The sequence below is a fragment of the Nicotiana sylvestris genome, chromosome 12 (assembly GCF_000393655.2).
Source record: "Nicotiana sylvestris chromosome 12, ASM39365v2, whole genome shotgun sequence".
In the NCBI taxonomy this organism is placed as follows: Eukaryota; Viridiplantae; Streptophyta; class Magnoliopsida; order Solanales; family Solanaceae; genus Nicotiana; species Nicotiana sylvestris.
In genome coordinates this window covers 53,590,741-53,609,367 of record NC_091068.1, presented here as the reverse complement: position 1 = coordinate 53,609,367, position 18,627 = coordinate 53,590,741, and the positions used below count along the sequence as shown (strand labels likewise).

Here is an 18,627-nt window from a genome sequence, read left to right as displayed (position 1 = left end):
GGGATCCTCATGTTTTGGAGCCATAGAATGCCCAATTGTGCTCACTTGATGGGTCATCTTGATTGTCTCACACTCCATTGATCTCTTTTTTGTAACCAAATCTTTCATGAACTTTGCGTATTCCGGCATTTGCTCGAGTGCCTCCACCAAAGGCACATTAATAGTCAAACTCTTCACCATTTCAATAAATTTCTTAAATTGGTTGTCACCCTTTTGCTTGGCCAACCGTTGAGGGTAGGGAGGAGGAGGTCTAGGCAAGGGTGCCTTGGATTTTGGCACCTCCGGTTCGGGCATATCAATGACGTGTTCCCTAGACGGGTTCACGGCCTCTTGAGTCTCCTCCTCACCCTCATCAATTGCAATTCTCCCATCATCATTTGCACTTGGTTCGACAACATCCTCAACTACCAACGGGATCTCATCATTTTGCAACTCATCTTCATCTACCGGAACTCGGTTATCTCTTGAGGCATGCACATCACCGCCTCTTCCACTTCGTGTTGTCACTGCCATCACATGATTGTTGTGCCCTCCCTTGGGGTTTACTATCGTGTCACTTGGTAGAGCACCCTTTGGGCGAGTATTTAAAGATTGAGAGATTTGGCCTAATTTCACTTCCAAGTTCCTGATAGATGTGTTATGCGAAGCTAATTGGGCCTCGGAATCTTGACTTTTTTTCATCATTTGTTCGAACATGCTCTCTATTCAACTCATGTCATTTCCCGACGAACTCGACCCTTGAGATTGGAACGGAGGCGGGTTATTGGGCTGTTGACACATTGGGGGCCTTTGATAGTCTTGCCCCCTATTACCTTGACCACCATTGTTGTTGTTCCAATTGTTGTTCCCGCTCCAATTTCCTTGATTCCCAGAATTATTGTTCCCTTAATTGCCTCATTGATTGTTGTTGTAATTCCAATTGCCGCCTTGTTGATTGCCCCAATTACCTTGGGGTCTCCATTGCTGATTCCCTTGGTTGCCTCTATTCCCTTGGTAGTTGTTGACATATTGGACTTCCTCACTTTGGTCATCAAAACCTTCATTCGAATACCCACCACCATCATTGTTGTTGTCATATTGTTCACAATTACCTTGAGGTTGTTGTCCTCTTTGCCTCCTTTTCAACATAGAAACACCTTCCATTGCATTGACTTGGTGCGGGTTTTGGACTTGTTTCAATTGCGCCTTTGCTAATTGATTCATAGTTGTTGTAAGTTTGGCTATCGCTTGGCCATGATCGTGCAATTCCTTGTGCAAATGGATGGCCGTGGGGTCACCTTGTGGCACGTTTGCTCGACTTTGCCCTGCCGAAGAGGTGTCGGCCATTTCATCAAGTACATCACATGCCTCTTGGTAAGAAAGTTTCATAAAATTCCCTCCGGCCAATTGGTTCACAATGCATTGATTTGTGGTGTTGATGCCCCGATAAAAAGTTTGTTGAATCATAGCCTCGGTCATGTCATTATTAGGGCACTCTTTCATCATTGTTCTATATCTTTCCCATATTTCATGCAAAGTTTCTGTTGTCTCCTGCTTGAAAGCTAGAATTTCATCCCGAAGAGCCGCCATATGACTTGGAGAGAAGAACTTGGCAATAAATTTGTCCGCCAATTCATCCCATGTTGTGATAGAATGATTGGGGAGCCTTTCTAACCAATCCAATGCTTTACCCCGAAGAGAGAACGGGAAAAGCCTCAATCTTCAACGCGTCCTCGGACACGTTTGTCTGCTTGCTACCCCAACAAGTATCCACGAACCCCTTCAAGTGCTTGTAGGCATTTTGATCGGAGGCACCCGTGAAATAACCTCGTTGCTCGAGCAAGGTTAGCATAACATTTCTGATTTGAAAGTTCTCCGCCCGGATTCGGGGAGGAACAATAGCACTGGCATATCCTTGATTTGGTAGAACTCTGGGAGCCACTCTCGGCGGTTGCGTAGGAAGGTCTGAAATGTTGTTGTTCTCATTTGCATTTATATTGACATTCCGGCCTCTCCGTGGAAGTTGAGGTAAGACCTCATCTTGTTCTAGATCTTCTACCTCCTCCCCCGCTATCACATTGCCGAGAGGGTCATTTGCATTAAGAGCCATGGTACCTGATTGATCAACACACAAAATTAGTAAATAATAAGGAAAGAGAAGCAAAACACAATACTAGCTACACAGATAGTCAACACCGTAAAGTTCCCCGGCAACGGCGCCAAAAAGTGATCGCAGCAGACTCAACCTAAGGATGAGTGGGCGCTAATACTTTTACCCAATAGCGATATCGGGGTCGATTTTCCACAGGGAACTTCAAATTGGAGTCGAGTATTTGTATGGTCTAGGATAGTGTTTTAGCTCATAATTGATCTTCTAACATTTTTGGTTTTCTTTTGTTTAAGAGCTACAATTTATCAACTACAGTTGTAAAACTAGGTTATGCTAAAATTATGATTCTAAATTGTATGCAAGATAGATAAAAGCACTAGGGATGCAGCATTTACCTAGGTGGTCCACTAACGGGTAGAAATTCCTAATGCAAGAATGACGAATATGGGGCTTATGCTATAACCGTTGCACCTTTTACACCCACTCTCACACCTCTCGGTAGAGAGAGTGATTTTGCCCAATTGACTCTCTCGAGACCAATTGGGTAGGCTAATTTGCCCAAGCAACTTATGGTTCAAGTTGGGTAATTACTCTCTCGAGGTTTAACCCGTTAATTGGGACTACCATTCTCATGGGTCCATCCCGATTCCTTGTTGGAGTTAATCTTGAGGTCATAGACTCTCTTTCTCAAGAAGAGTCAAGACCCACTAAGCTAGACTTAGTGTTTGCAACCACCAAATCTTAGTGAAAACTTAAGATTAATCCAAATAGCAAACACCCAACATCATTCATGCACTAAACAATCACACCCATCAATTTCCCACACTAGGGTTGAGCCACAACCCTAGCTAATGGGTTTAGCTAGACATAGTAGTAACAAAAATCAAAGAAATAATAGATGAAATTGACATAATAGTTAACTACAATGTTAATCTACTTGATTCCACTTTAAAACTAGAAGAAATGGCCCAAAATAGGCTGATAATAGGGTAACACGAGTTCAGCTGCTCTCTGCTCTCGAACCGCCTTCCCAAAAATTGCTGCTAAAAAGTAAACTGTTCTATTTATACTACACAGGAAAAACCGGACAAAAATACCCCTGAGGGTCTGTCGCGGACCGCGCACAAATGACGTGCAGCCGCGTAGGGCTCTGGGTCTTCATTACTTGCATCTGGTACTGGGGGCGCGGACCGCACAAAAGTGACATGCGGCCGCATGAACTTCATCCACGCGGACCGCACTGATTAGGTGCGCGGTCCCATGGGCTTTTGTCTCGAGTGATTGCTTCTCTGATTCTCTTAGGCGCGGACCGCACAAAAAGGTACGCGGACTGCGTTGAAACTGGGCACGGACCGCGCGAGAAGAGGCGCGGACCGGGCAGCTTATCTTAAAAATATCATGTCCTTTGAACTTTTCTGCGCAGCCGCGTGGCAAAACAGTGCGGTCCGCGCAGGCTGAACTTGGATATGCCCAGCTTCTGAACTCTCCTGCGCGGCCGCGTGACAGAACAGTGCGGACCGCGCAGGGCCTTTTGATCCCCCCTTTCAGTTGTCTCTTGACACTTGGTAGATTTCACTCCTTTTTGAGCCGATCTTTAGTATTTGTCATCTTGTCGCTCAAACCTGCAATCAAGTGTCATTTGTAAGCATTTTGGGACTATTATATGGCAATAAATGCACAAAGCTCAGGTAAGAATGGGTATAAAAAACATGCAAAAATCGCAGTTATTAGTGCTCACGAATGATGTACAAATTATGGAAGACTTATCATACGAGGAAGTTCCAGTTGCCATCCTAGACCGACAAATCCGCAAGTTGCGGAATAAGGAGGTAGCCTCCGTGAAAGTACGTTAGAGAAACAACAATGTGGAAGAAATGACTTGGGAGGCCGAGGGAAACATGAAGTCTAGATATCCCTACTTATTTCCTCCTCCAGGGAATGATCCGACTGAGACGTCATAATCATAAGGTACGTGTACAAATTCTTTTATTGGCTATTGTCGTTGGTCGTGTGAGGCCATGGTCATTATTCATAATTGTGGTCATGTGTGGCATTGGGTTATTAAACTTCTACGAGGAGAATTGGTAGTGATGTTGTTACAAAAACAACCCTGCCAAAGTTATACAGAACAAGGGGAGTTGAACATTCGAGGACGAATGTTTCTAAGGGGGGAAGGATGTTACATCTCGCGATTTTCGTACGTTAAAATTTCGTTTTCAGTTAACCGACGTAGACTCGGGGATGAGATCATCTTGACGTTAACGTACTTACACTATTTATAACAAGCGATAAATAAGTGTTATGGAGGATAAAAAGGTACACGGATTAAAGAAAACGAGTTTCGTTGAAAGTGGCCAATTTGGAATAAAATACGGGTCGAGCGATAATACCCAATAATTATGAACTAGTACATGTAAGGTACCATATAACCACGGTATTATAATATATAAAGTATATATGAAGTATTTTAAAAAAATAGAATTTTAAGTAATTTGTTGTAATTTTTAAATTATGCAGGTAATTGATTAATTACCGGGTAATAGGACATTACCCAGTTAACTAATAAGTGGATAAAAAATTAATAAATTAACCCTCCCCCCCCCCAACGTGGCAAGAAGCCACAATAGCAAAAGGTGACTCTTGGTCACTTTTGCCAAATGGCCACCTATGAATATAGCATAATCATGACTTAAGCTAAAAGTCTTAATAAGACTTGTATCTTGTAAACATTAATCATTATCCAGGAAGGCTTGGTATGACTTCTTTGTAAAAAAAAGATCTAAAACAACAATTTGCTTGTGGGTTGAAGCCAAAAACGTAAGAACTGGATCAAATATTCGTCCAAAATTTCAGTTCAAACCAATTTCGTTTCAATTTCAGAGGATCCAAGTGTAAAATTTCGTTCAAGGATTCAGAAGCAGAAGCTTCATTTTATTCGAAAAATTCCAAGAACAAATATGTTAACCCCCCCCCCCCCTTCTTTATTTTGTCATGGTCCAAATTATATTGAAGAAACGAGTAAACACACAGTTTCCATAAATTACTCTATTCATAGAAATAGTAGAGGTGTCTATATTCTTGACTCCCCATGAAAATTATTATTATCTTCTGTTCATGGGTCTCAGAATAATACACAGTTGAAAAAGTTTATCCGGAAGAAATATTGAGATTATTACATATTTTTCATGCATTTCACTCATTTATACATGTGCATTGACCCATGACCAGATGGCGTTATATACGCGTATATATGTAAATATATGTATATGGGATATGAGAAAAGGTTACGGCGTTATATACGTACCACCACCTGATCAGCTGGTATATGTTGATGATGTTGCCCAAAGTTGCCGAGACGATATAATGGGATGCCCTCAGTGGCTTGATGATATTATGTACACCTATACCTATGCATGGCATGACATATATATGCACGTGCATGACATTATAAACGTTTCAGAATTTATAAAGTTATTTAGATTTTAAAGATATGTTTCTGTATTCCATGTTTCATCTATGTCTTTTATGTTCTAATTTTCATGCCTTCCATACTCAGCACATTTTTCCTACTGACGCCCTATTCCACGGGGCCTGCGTTTCCTGCCTGCAGGTACAGGCAGGCAAGCTGATGGTGCCCCTTCTTAGGATCCCTGATCATCGAGAGTTGGCGTGCTACATTTGATCCAAAGCTGCTTTTGATTTTGGTACGATACGTTTGTGTATGTGTATATATATATATATATATATATATATATATATATATATATATATATATATATATATATATATATATATATATATGTGGGTATGACGTGGCTCAGTCTCGTCTTTGTACAGTTATGTTTCTATTAGAGGTTTGTGGACAGTACGTCTAGTTGGGTTGTTTATGGCCTTGTCGACTTTCAGTTTTGGATGTATAGTTGTCTATAGCAGCCTTGCCGGCTCGCCCACTGTATCCTGCATGTATACGTACATATTCCTTCATAGCAGGTTTCTTTCACGTATGTTATTTTCGTAATGCAGTAGATGTTATTTAGGTTCATATCTTAGACGCATGCTTAGGGGTGTTTGACAGGTAGGACTCAGGCACCCGTCGCGGCCCATCGGTTTGGGTCATGACACTTCTGGACAGCTAGAGTGATGTTAGTGGACATGACGGCACCAACATTTATCGGATACCCAGCCATAATCGAGGCCACCAAAAATGCACGGGAAATTGGGAGCATGTTTTCATTGAGCAAAGGGTCAATGCGGCTATGCACAAACGTTTGCCACCCTTTTGCCTCAAAGTTTAGGGTGGCCCTAAGAATTGGAACTCCAGCTGTGAGCCATAGAGGAGTTGACCCTGGAATTGCCAGAATCTCAGCCAACCACGGACGAGTTGCATCACCTACGGCTAACTTTTCCAAATACTGCACTGCCTCAACTTCTTCAAACCCCACATACGTGTTCAGTGCACAGGACTCAAAGTGGATCTTCAAATTCCGCACTTTTATCACCTTCATTCCCTGCTTGATGTGAGCAACATTTGCATAGAACTCCTTGACCAGGTACTCATTTGCATCTAGAACTTTGTTGGTAAACCAGCTCCAACCTTTCCACTATTGGAATTGCCTAAGGACATTGGGGTTGTGTTTGCTCAGGTCTTTGATTAAGAACTGTCACTCAAGAGTGAGTGACCTCTTTGGCCACAATTCCCGGAACTTTGCGAAGGCATTGACACTAACAAAACGGTCCACCCAAATCTCTAGTCGTCTTGACCTCTCTAGCCCTGCCGATGTAGTGTCTCCCCTTCTCCCATCATCATTATCTATATTTATTGGAACTGGGGGAGCATGTGGGGAAAAGGGTTTACAATCTTGACTACCCTCTTCCGAACCCTCGGATGAACTGGCAGCTGATGAGGACACATCTACCAAATGAAGTCGCCAAGGGAATTGTTGTCTTTGTTGTGATTGGGCTTCCGACCATGCTTGCGTGGAGTTACCCTCAGAAGCTTCCCAGGATGGGACATACTCACTGGTCTCCGAAGTGTTAGGGGCTCTATTGGTGGTTGCTTTCTTATTGATAGCCTTTTGAATTGCTAGAGGTAGATTTCTCTTGCCTCGACCTCCACCTCGGGAGGGTTCTGCCCTCTCTTGTGGTGTATCTCCTCTACCACGTGAGTGAACCATTATCTGTAGCACATAAGAATTAGATATTAGTCACAATTGAAGCTCAAAATGTATACATAAGCATGATGGAAAGTTGTAGTAAAATTTTCTTAGAAGCGCAGTGCGGACCGCACAAAAATGAGTTCAGCCGCAGAGCCCCAGGTTCAGACTGCTGGGATCTCTGAACTTCCATCACTGCGGACAGCACAAAAATGAGTGTGGCCGCATAAGTCCATTGTGGACCGCAAAATTTTGAGTGCGGCTGCATAAGTTAAGCTCACTACTTCAGAACTCAGAGGACTGTGGACCACACAAAAGTATGTGCGGCCGCATAGCCTCCACTGCGGACCGCACAAAAATGTGTCCAGTTGCACAATTCAAAATTAACGGGCACTAACCTAGGGTTCATGCATTTTTGTTCTCTAATTGACATGGTTTTAGCAATCAAACCTCATTAGCACAACACCCAGACCCCAATTATCATACAAAAAGCTACCCACATGATTTCTAAATAAAAACAACAAAAGTCTGACATTTTTTAGCATGAAATTGACCCTAAATCTAAGAACAAAAGCAAATAAAAGATAAAGAATCTAATGAGGAATTGAACATGCCGATAATGAAGATGTAGGTAATGAATTGAGTGAACAATTTCAGTGCAAATCGGGATATTAATTGTGCAAACTTTGATTTAGATCTTAGAGGAGCAAAAAGTGTAAAAAGAAGAGAGAAGTTCTATTTATACTTGTGACCCATAGTACTCCGTCTTTTACATGAGTACGGCTGCATAATTTTGATACGGACCGCACTTCTTACCTACCCTTGAGATGACTGGCTGCAGAGTGCACAAAAATGATTGCGGCCGCAGCATCAGCACGGATCACACAAAAATTTGTGTGGCCGCAATTCCTTAAGTGTTGACAGACCAATTTCAGAGACCATGCATTTTGACACAACCAAATTTTTCATGCACACCCATTCCTACATACACTTCAAACTGGTTAGTACAAAACCAAGCCTATCTAAAAGAAGGGAAATAAAAGAAAGAAAAATACATGGGTTGCCTCCCAAGAAGCACCTGATTTAACGTCACGGCACGACGGAGATTACCAATCATGAGAAATGGAGAACCGCCACAATATGGCCATCATCAACCTTGCCAAGATAATGTTTAACCCGGCGTCCATTGACCCTAAAAACCTCATAATTCTTATTTTTCAAATCTAGACCACCAAATGAGGTTACATTCACTACTTCAAAAGGCCCACTTCATTTTGATTTAGACTTGCCCGGAAACATCCTCAACCGGGAATTGAACAATAGCACCAAATCACCTTCTTTGAACTCCTTGTTGTGGATTTACTTGTCATGGAGGTACTTCATCTTCTCCTTGTAAAGGGATGAACTTGTGTAGGCATGATACCGGAATTCATCAAGCTCATTCAAATGTCCTACTCTTAGGTTTGCAGCGACATCCCACTCAAGGTTCAACTCTTTTAACGCCCACATGGCTTTATGCTCAAGTTCTGCTGGAAGATGACATGCCTTCCCAAACACCAATCGATATGGAGACATTCCAATCGGCGTCTTGTAGGTTGTCCTATAAGCCCAAAGAGCATCATCAAGTTTTCTTGACCAATCAGTCCGGTTGGCATTCAAAGTCATTAACAAAATGCTCTTGATCTCCCAGTTGGAGACTTCAACATGTCCGCTTGCTTGAGGGTGGTAGGGGGTGGAGACTTTATGAGTGACACAATACTTGGTGAGTAAGGTATCAAAAGCACGATTGCAAAAGTGCGAACCCCCATCACTAATAATGGCCCGCAGAGTACCAAACCTTGTGAAGATGTTCTTTTTCAAGAAAGCCACCACACTTCGAGCTTCATTGTTGGGTAAAGCCACGATTTCAACCCATTTCGACACATAGTCCACAGCTACCAAAATTTAAGTGTTCCCACAAGAGCTCACAAACGGTCCCATGAAATCAATACCCCAAACATCAAAGATATCAATCTCTAAAATGGTGGTAAGTGCATCTCATTCTTCTTAGAAATTCCACCGCCTCTTTGGCATTCATCACAACGCTTTACAAGATCACTAGCGTCTTTGTAGAGGGTAGGCCAACAGAATCCACAAGTCAAAGCTTTTGTAGCCATTCTCGCTCCACCATGGTGACCACTATATGGTGAAGAGTGGCAATCCTCAAGAATTTGTTCTTCTTCTGGCACACATCACCGGATCATACTATCGGTACATATCCGGAAAAGATACGGCTCATCCCAATAATAATCCAAGCAATCTTGTTTGAGCTTCTTCCTTTGGTTTGAAGAGAATTCATTCGGTACAATGCCGCTCACAAGATAATTGGCAAAATCGGCAAACCATGGCATCCCGGTCATTGAAACATATAGGAGTTGATCGTCGGGAAATGAATCATTTATCTCAAGGCCATCATGTGGCCTCCCCTCCTCCTCCAAACGGGACAAGTGGTCCGCCACTTGATTCTCACTACCTTTGTGGTTTTGAATCTCTAGATCAAACTCTTGCAAAAGAAGCATCCACCACATCAACCTTGCCTTAGAATCTTTCTTGCTCATCAAATACTGAAGTGCCGCATGGCCGGTGTGAACAATCACCTTAGTACCCATCAAATACGGCCAACACTTCTCCATGGCAAACACAATAGCAAGTAGCTCCTTTTTGGTCACTATGTAGTTGACTTGGGCATCAGTCATGGTCTTACTAGCATAGTAGACCGGATGGAAGATTTTTTTATTCTTTTCCCCTACACCACTCCAACCGCATCACTAGCATCAGACATGTGCTCAAAAGGCAAGCTCCAATCCAGTGCGGTGATAATAGGAGTAGTAGTCAACATGAACTTAAGCAACTCGAATGCTTCATGCAATCTTAATCTTAATTGAAATGGAACTTGGAATCCTTCTCCAAAAGTTTACACAAAGGGTTTACCACCTTGGAAAAGTCCTTGATGAATCGGCGATAAAAACCCGCATGACCCAAGAAGCTCCTCACTCCCTTCATGGATGTAGGAGGAAGGAGTTTGGAGATCACCTCAATTTTAGCTTGGTCAACCTCAATACCATATTTTAAAATTTTGTGGCCGAGGACAATGCCTTCCTCAACCATGAAGTTACACTTTTCCCAGTTCAATACCAAATTGGTCCCTTCTCATCTAGCCAACATTCTATCCAAGTTGTTCAAACACTCTTCAAACGAATTCCCAACCACAGAAAAATCATCCATAAAGACTTCAAGAATATCCTCCACCATGTCAGTGAAAATAGCCATCATACATAGTTGAAACTTTGCCGGTGCATTACACAACCCAAAAGGCATCCGTGAGAATGCAAAAGTACCATAGGGGCAAGTGAAAGTGATCTTCTCTTGGTCCTCAGGAGCAATAAGTATTTGGTTATAACCAGAGTATCCATCCAGAAAGCAATAAAAAGCACGCCCGACCAACCTATCAAGCATTTGGTCAAGAAATGGAAGCGGGAAATGATCTTTCCGAGTAACTTTGTTAAGCTTCCTATAGTCCATGCACACTCTCTACCCGGAGACGGTTCTTGTTGGGATCAATTCATTCTTGTCATTTGTCACCACAGTCATGCCCCCTTTCTTTGGGACATATTGCACCGGAGAGGTCCACGAGCTAACATAATGGGTTACACAACGATGTTAAGGGTTTGTCACCCTCCTCCAAAATAATCTTGTGCATGCAAAAGGCGGGGCTTATGCCCCGGATATCCGCCAAAGTCCAAATGATTGCTATTTTCCTCCTTGGTAGCACCTCCAATGTGGACTCTATCTGCATGTGAGTTAAGCACGAAGAAAGGATAGTGGTAGAGTAGAAGAAAGGACAAGGAATTCATACCTGAGGTGCCGGGGCAATGGCTTTAGCTCCAAGGTAGGAGGCTCCTCGATTGAGGGCTTTGTTGGGGGAGTATTCCGATTTTTAAGATCCAAAGATAGCTTTCGGGGCTCATAAGTGTACGGCCCCATGCCTTGCAATGCATTTACACACTCCACATAACCATCACTCTCCTCATCATCATCTAAGTTGAGCAAAATGGCTTCCAATTTGTCCTCAACATTCATTGTTGCACTAGAATCATCAACTATCACGTCGGTCACCAAATCCACAAATGAACAAACTTCATTACTATTAGGTTGCCTCATTGATTTGCACACATGGAAGACCACCTTTTCGTCACCAACCCAAAAAGTGAGCTCACCGGCTTCCACATCAACAAGATCCTTCCCCGTAGCAAGGAAAGGTCTACCCAAAATGATAGACAACTCATAGTTCACTTCACAATCAAGGATAACGAAGTCCGCTGGGAGGATAAACTTATCAACTATAACCAAAACATCATCAATAATACCCAAAGGCCTCTTTATTTCCGATATGCCATTTGCAACCTCATGGATGTGGGTCTTGGTTGCCCAATTCCCAAAGTTTTGAACACCTAGTAAGGTATCAAGTTCATTCTTCCCGAGATCACATAATGCTTTGGCAAAATTGGCGCTTCCAATAGTGCAAGGGATGGTAAAAGCGCCTGGATCTTCCAACTTTGGAGCCATTGAGTGCACAATAGCACTCACTTGGTGAGTCATCTTGATTGTTTCACAATTCATCGATCTTTTCTTGGTTACCAAATCCTTCATGAATTTTGCAAATCTCGGTATTTGTTCCAATGCCTCAACCAATGGCACATTTATGGACAAACACTTCATCATATCAATAAACTTTTTGAACTAGTTCTCACTGTTTTTCTTTGCAAGCCTTTGAGGGTATGGAGGAGTAGGCCTTGGCATTAGTGCCTTAGCCTTTGGCGCCACCGGTTCCAGCATGTCAATCACATGTTCCCTAGACAGGTTCACCTCTTCTTGCGTCTCTTCCATGGTGTCATCAATATCAATTCTCACTTCTTCATTGGCTTGAACCACATTGCTTGGGATTTCATCCTCTTGAACCACAACATCTTCATCTACAATCCTTCTTTGATTTGAGGTGGTTGCATTTCCACCTTGTCCACTTCTAGTCGTTACGGCCATGGCATGTCCCGTATTATTCCCACCCTTCGGGTTCACCACCGTATCACTAGGTAGTGCCCCCTTAGGACGAGTGCTCAAAGCTTGTGAGATTTGGCCTAATTGAACCTCCAAATTCCGAATAGAAGTGTTGTGCGAGGCTATTTGAGCATCGGAGTCGGCATTCTTCTCCATCATCTATTTTAACATGTTTTCAACTCTACCCATCTCATTAGAAGAAGAGTTCTGGCCTTGAGAAGGATATGGAGGTAGATTACTTGGTTGTTGGAACATCGGAGGCCTTTGAAAACCTGGCCCCCGGTTGTCGTTGTTTTTGTTGGTCCACCCTCCTTGATTATTGCCTCCCCAGTTTCCTTGATTGTTGTTTCCCCAATTTCCTTGATTATGGTTGTGCATTTGGATCGGATATCCGAAATCCAATTCGATCCACTCTATTTTGGATTTTCGGATTTTTGGATTTTTGGATTGGATACGGATTATGTTTTATAAAATTTTGGATTTTCGGATTGGATTGGGATTGGCATGATTTTAAACCGATCCGATCCGAAATCCAAAATTATATGGGCCTATATATAAATACTACCCTAAAATTTTAGGGTTAAGTAAACTTATTCATTTATCAGACTGACCCTAGGTTATATCGATGTTCAGTGCTCTTTTCCGCCTCTTTTCATAGCTCAGTCCTCTCGAAGTCTTCACTCTTCATCTCAGTCTGACTAAGCTTCCACCTCTCGTTTTCACTCTTCATCTCAGTCCTCTCGAAGTCTCAAGTCAGTGAACTCCAAGTCCTCTCGAAGTAGAAAACTAATCTCGAATTCTCAACTCTCAAGTCTTCACATTCGATTTCCAATCAAGAGCAAACGACGCAAAACCCTAATAGACGGTAAGCCTGGAATTCTCTCTAACTATTAGTTATTATTGGTTCATTGTTACTTTCCCCCTCTCTCTTATTGCTCAAATGTGATGTTTTCCACCTTTCATATCACGGCAGAAATCAAATAATGTATGTTTTTTATGTCTTTTTTTGTGTGAGTTAGAGAGAGATTACAACATCTTTATTTTGAATTTTCATGTTGTTTTTTCAATCTTTGTAGGTGTGTATGGATTTGTCTTTATGTTCTATTTTTTTATCTCTCTTTCATTTTCTATTCTTCTATTTCTGATTTTATTTTGGTTTTTTGTTTGTTTTGGTAGATGGAAAACGAGGCAGAGACAGTGAATAAACTTCAAATTGTTGAATAAGTTGGTAAAAGTAATGCTTCAACTGATTCAACAACCAACAACAGTGAATATGAACCTGGCTCGAAGAAAAGAAAAATGGTTAAAGAAAGATCAATGGCTTGTCGCTACTTCAACAAGTTCACTGATGCCGAGGGTGTGAAAAAAGCGAGATGCAAGTTTTGTTCAGAAGAATATGTAGCTGATACCAAGCACAGCGGCACAAGCAATTTGTTATTGCATATTCACAAATGTCTGACCAATCCCTACAAGGCAAAAGGTAGCCAGAAAACATTAGGTTTTCAACCGCATGGTCTAACAGGTGATGTTTTAGTTATCCCTTGGAAATTTGATCAAGAGGCATGTAGGAGGGATTTAGCTCATATGATCATTAAAGATGAACTTCCTTTATTTTTGCTGAAAAAGATGGATTTAGAGACTTTGTGAGAACTCTTCAACTTTTATTTCATATTCCATCTCGTACTACTATGACTAGGGATTGTCTTGAGATGTACCATGAAGAGAGACTTGCTTTGAAGTCTATTCTTAAAGAATCAAAACAGAGAATATGCATTACTACTGATACATGGACTTCAATTCAAAGAATTAATTATATGTGGGTTACAGCCCATTACATTGACAATAATTGGAAATTGCATAAAAGGATATTGAATTTTTGTCCAATTACTAGTCATAAAGGTCAAGATTTAGCTAGTGCTATTGCTAAGTGTTTAATTGAATGGGGAGTGGATAAAGTATTTACTGTGACAGTTGATAATGCGAGTTATAATGATGTGATGGTTAGAGAGTTATCCAAGCAATTTACTAGATGGAACACTAACTTGATGGAAGGTAAGCATGTTCATGTGAGATGTATGGCTCACATCATCAATCTAGTTGTTCAAGATGGGTTGAGAGATGGGAGTGTGTCTGTTGAACGATAAAACAAGTTGTTAGGTACATAAGACAATCTCCCGCAAGATGGAAAAAGTTTAAAGAATGTTGTGATCTTGATAGGATAACTTCTAAAAAATCATTGTGCTTGGATGTTCCTACTAGGTGGAACTCCACATATTTGATGTTGAAGGTTGCTACAGTTTATGAGGAAGCCTTTACAAAGTATTGTGATATTGATTATGGTTTGATGTCATGTATTTCTAACTGCATTTGTGAGGATTAACAACCTGAAAGTCCACTTTTAAGTAGTGATTGGGATAGTGTAAGACGTATTGTGAAGTTTCTGGAAATTTTTTATGAACTCACCTTGAAATTATTAGGTACATTTTATATTACGTCTAATGTGCACTTTCTTGAAATATGTGTTGTTGATTCTTCTTTGAAAGAGTTGATGCAAAATGAAGATGCTTTCTTGAGAGAAATGGAAAAGAATATGAAAGAGAAATTTGACAAGTATTGGGGGGATCCACATAAGATGAACAAAATGATTTTTATCTCATGTGTGCTTGATCCACGCCATAAGTTTAATACTCTTTCATTTGCGTTTGGTGCTATGTTTGGAGAAACAGTAGGTTTGAAAATACAAGTGGATGTGAAAACATACATGGATACTTTGTTTAATGTGTCTGCAATGAAAAATGGTGGTTCTGGTTCATGCCCATCTTCTCCATCTTCTCCATGTTATGGTCCATCTTCTTCATCATTGCTCTCAAAATTCATGCTAGATTTAAAGAAGCATAAGAAATGTGGTAGAGTTGATTCTAAAACGGAGTTAGATAAATATTTCGGTGAAGATGTTGAGGAAGACCATGAAAAGTTTAACATTCTAGGTGGTGGAAGTTGAACTCACCTAGATTTCCCCCTCTTGCTGAGATGGTACGTGATGTGCTAGCCATTCCGATTTCTAGCACCGGCGGACGCATACTTAATCCATTTAGGAGTTCATTGACTCCTAGATTGGTTCAAGCTCTTGTGTGTGTCCAAGATTGGCTTCGTAATGAATCAACAACTTCGGTTAAAATTGAATAAGATTTAGATAATCTTGAACTTGAAGCTGGTAAGCCTATCTTATTACTTGTGTTTAATGTATACTTTATTTGTATGTTTATTTAGATTACTTCTAAACTAATTTCGTGTGTTACTATCTTATTATACAGAATTTATGAACACGGGAAGAGAGCCTTGCATTGTCGACATATAGTGATTTTCCATTTGTTGTACAAGCTCAGGTATTTCATTATACACTTGCTCTTTTTTTTGTTGTATGTTTCTGGAATCTGGAATTCTGGATAGCTTGAAGCTTTGAACTGTCTTTTTATTTCTCTAAAAATGCTCTTTGAATTGTTTGAAATTGCAAATTTTTAACTTGTCTCACAATCCTACTGATAATCTGAGATTGAGAGCTACATTTGGCCTGGTTGCTGGTTGTGTTGCTGGTTTGTGTTGACTGTTGCGGCTTCCTAAAAGTTGGAACTTGGAACTCTTTTGTTTTGTGTAATATGTTAAAGAACTGTTGGGACTTTAGTAGTTTGGTTTGTTTTATTTTTCTATGACAGTATGGTTTGAAAGACAATTGATTGTGTTTTGTTTGGGGTCTTCAATTTGGTTTGGTTTGAAACTTTGAAAGACAATTGTTGTATTATGTAATATTTCAGATTGTGTTGTTTTTGGAGATGAATGGTGTTTACTGTCCAGTAACAGTTGTGTGGAGAACTGGAGATGAATGGATATGAATTATGTTTTGTTTGCATTGTTAAGTTCCAACATTGTTACCCAGTTGGGTAAATTGAACTCAGTTGTGTAAATTGAACTCAGTTGCATTGTTAAGTTTCATGAGTAGTCAATTGTGTAAATTGAACATTGCTAAGTTCGAACAAGTATTTGGAAAGTGATTGCTCAATTTGTATTTGGAAGTAATTGCCAGCATTTGTTTATGTACTTCGAACAAGTACTCCAATGAGTGACAATCGGATCTGACAATCCGAAAAATTATCCGATCCAAAGTTTAAAATCCGATCCGATCCAATGTTAATTCGGATCGGATTCAGATTGCCCTTTTCAGAATCTGAAATCCGAATCCGAAATATACTAAATCCGATCCGATCCTATCCGTGCACAGCCCTAGCCTTGATTACCCCAATTACTTTGATTTGCTTGATTATTCCAATTGCTTTTATTAGAATTACCACCACTCCAATTGCCTTGGTGGTTTTGGATGTTCCAATTACCTTGGTTCCCTTGTGACCTTCCATTGTTGTTGATTTTGCCTTTAAGCATTTTTCTTTGACCTTGATAATTATTGACATATTAAACTTCTTCATCTTGCTCATTGAATGAATCACCTTGATCATAACCACTATCATCTTGCATAAATTGCTCCGGACGGTTTTGCATTTGTTGACCTTGTTTCAATCTTTTGTTTACCATCATATTCACACCTTCCATTGCATGCACTTGTTTCGGCCCTTGAATTTGTTGAAGCTGAGCCTTGGACAATTGTTTTAAGGTAATTGTCAACTCGGCTATAGCTTGCCCATGGTCATGTAGCTCCTTGTGTAGGTGAATAACATTAGGGTCACCTTGCGGCACATTGGCTCTCCTTTGCCACGCCGAAGAGGTATCTGCCATCTCATCAAGAATTTCACAAGCTTCGGCATATGGCGTGTTCATGAAGTTACCCCCAGGGTGTTGGTTAACCACACATTGATTAGTTGTTTTGATCTCCCTGTAGAAGGTCTGTTGGATCATGGCCTCGGTCAAATCATTGTTAGGACACTCTTCAACCATGGTACAATATCTTTCCCAAATCTCGTGCAATGGCTCATTGGGTTCTTGCTTGAAGGCAAGAATATTATCCCAAAGCGTTGCCATATGTCCCAGAGAGAAGAATTTGGAAATGAACTTTTCTTCCAACTCATCCCAAGTGGTGATGGAATGGTTGGGCAACCTCTCTAACAAGTCCAATGCTTTTCCCCGTAGAAAAAAGGGAAATAGCCTCAACCTCATCGTGTCCTTAGAAACATTTGTTTGCTTGCTCCCCCAACAAGTATCGACGAACCCCTTGAGATGCTTGTAGGAATTTTGATTCGGAGCCCAAGTGAAGAAACCCCGTTGTTCAAATAGTGTAAGCATCGCGTTGGTGATTTGGAAGTTGGTCGCCCTAATGCGAGGATGGACTATAGCACTTGCATAACCCTTGTTTGGCAATTGTTTGTGGGTTGTCGCTCCTGGTGGAGGTGGGGGAGGGATAGGCACATTATCGTGAGGCTCGCGGCCTTGTCTATTAGCTTGAGGTTCAATAAGGACCTCATCTATTGCATCATCGTCCATGTTCTCCCCCAATGGAACATTTCCAATGTGATCATTGTTGATAGCCATTTTCGTACCTAAAATCAATTCAAACACAAATTAGTAACTCAGAAGGAAAGAAAGACAAAACACACAAAAACCTAGATATATAGCTAAATCCATTTAACTCCCTAGCAACGATGCTAAAAATTGATCTCGCCCAAACTCACACCACAAATAGGTAGTGAGGCGGTCGAAGTAATAATAAACCCAATACGAGTCGGGATCGAATCCATAGGGAGTTAGAATTTGGATTAGGTATATAACTAGAGCTAATGTATGATGTTCCTTAGATTGGACTTCCACATATTCATTGGTTGTTTTCTATTTTTAGATAACGATTGCAAATAATAACTAGAAGATAGTGTTTTTGGTTTTGACTATTTCTCAAATGATAAAGGAATCTAGGATCGTGACTTTCACCTAGGTGGCTACCTAACGGGTTGTAAACCATAGGGAAAGTTTGATTTTTCGGGTTCGTGGTATAGTAAACACACGCAATTGCTCCCTCTATACATCTCGGTAGTTTGAAAGATTTTGCCCAATTTGGCTTTCTCAAGCCCAAATGGGTATTTGCACAAATCAAGTGATATATGCTCAAGTTGGGTCTTACTATCTCTAGATTTGACCTTTTAATTGGGGCTATCAATTTCTTGAATTCACCCGAATTCCTTGCTAGCCAAGTTTTCCTAAACCCAGTCTCTCTTTCTCAAGCAAAGACTAGGTCAAAAGGGCATGAATCAATGTTTGTAACCATTAATTCTAGAATTTAAGCATAAACAAGGC

The 18,627-nt window shown here is 40.9% G+C and overlaps 1 protein-coding gene across 1 annotated transcript; it reads left to right on the top strand.

Annotated features, from left to right (window-relative positions):
* Window positions 1–13,635: 13,635 nt before the first annotated feature.
* On the top strand, window positions 13,636–13,983 carry LOC104244193 (uncharacterized). Its single transcript, XM_009799565.1, has one exon. It carries the CDS (start codon window positions 13,636–13,638, stop codon window positions 13,981–13,983), a length of 348 nt encoding a protein of 115 aa, XP_009797867.1.
* The last annotated feature ends 4,644 nt before the right edge of the window (window positions 13,984–18,627 follow it).

Bases quoted from the DNA above. Each gene is read 5' to 3' on its own strand.
- LOC104244193 (XM_009799565.1), top strand. From the start codon at position 13,636: ATGGTTAAAGAAAGATCAATGGCTTGTCGCTACTTCAACAAGTTCACT.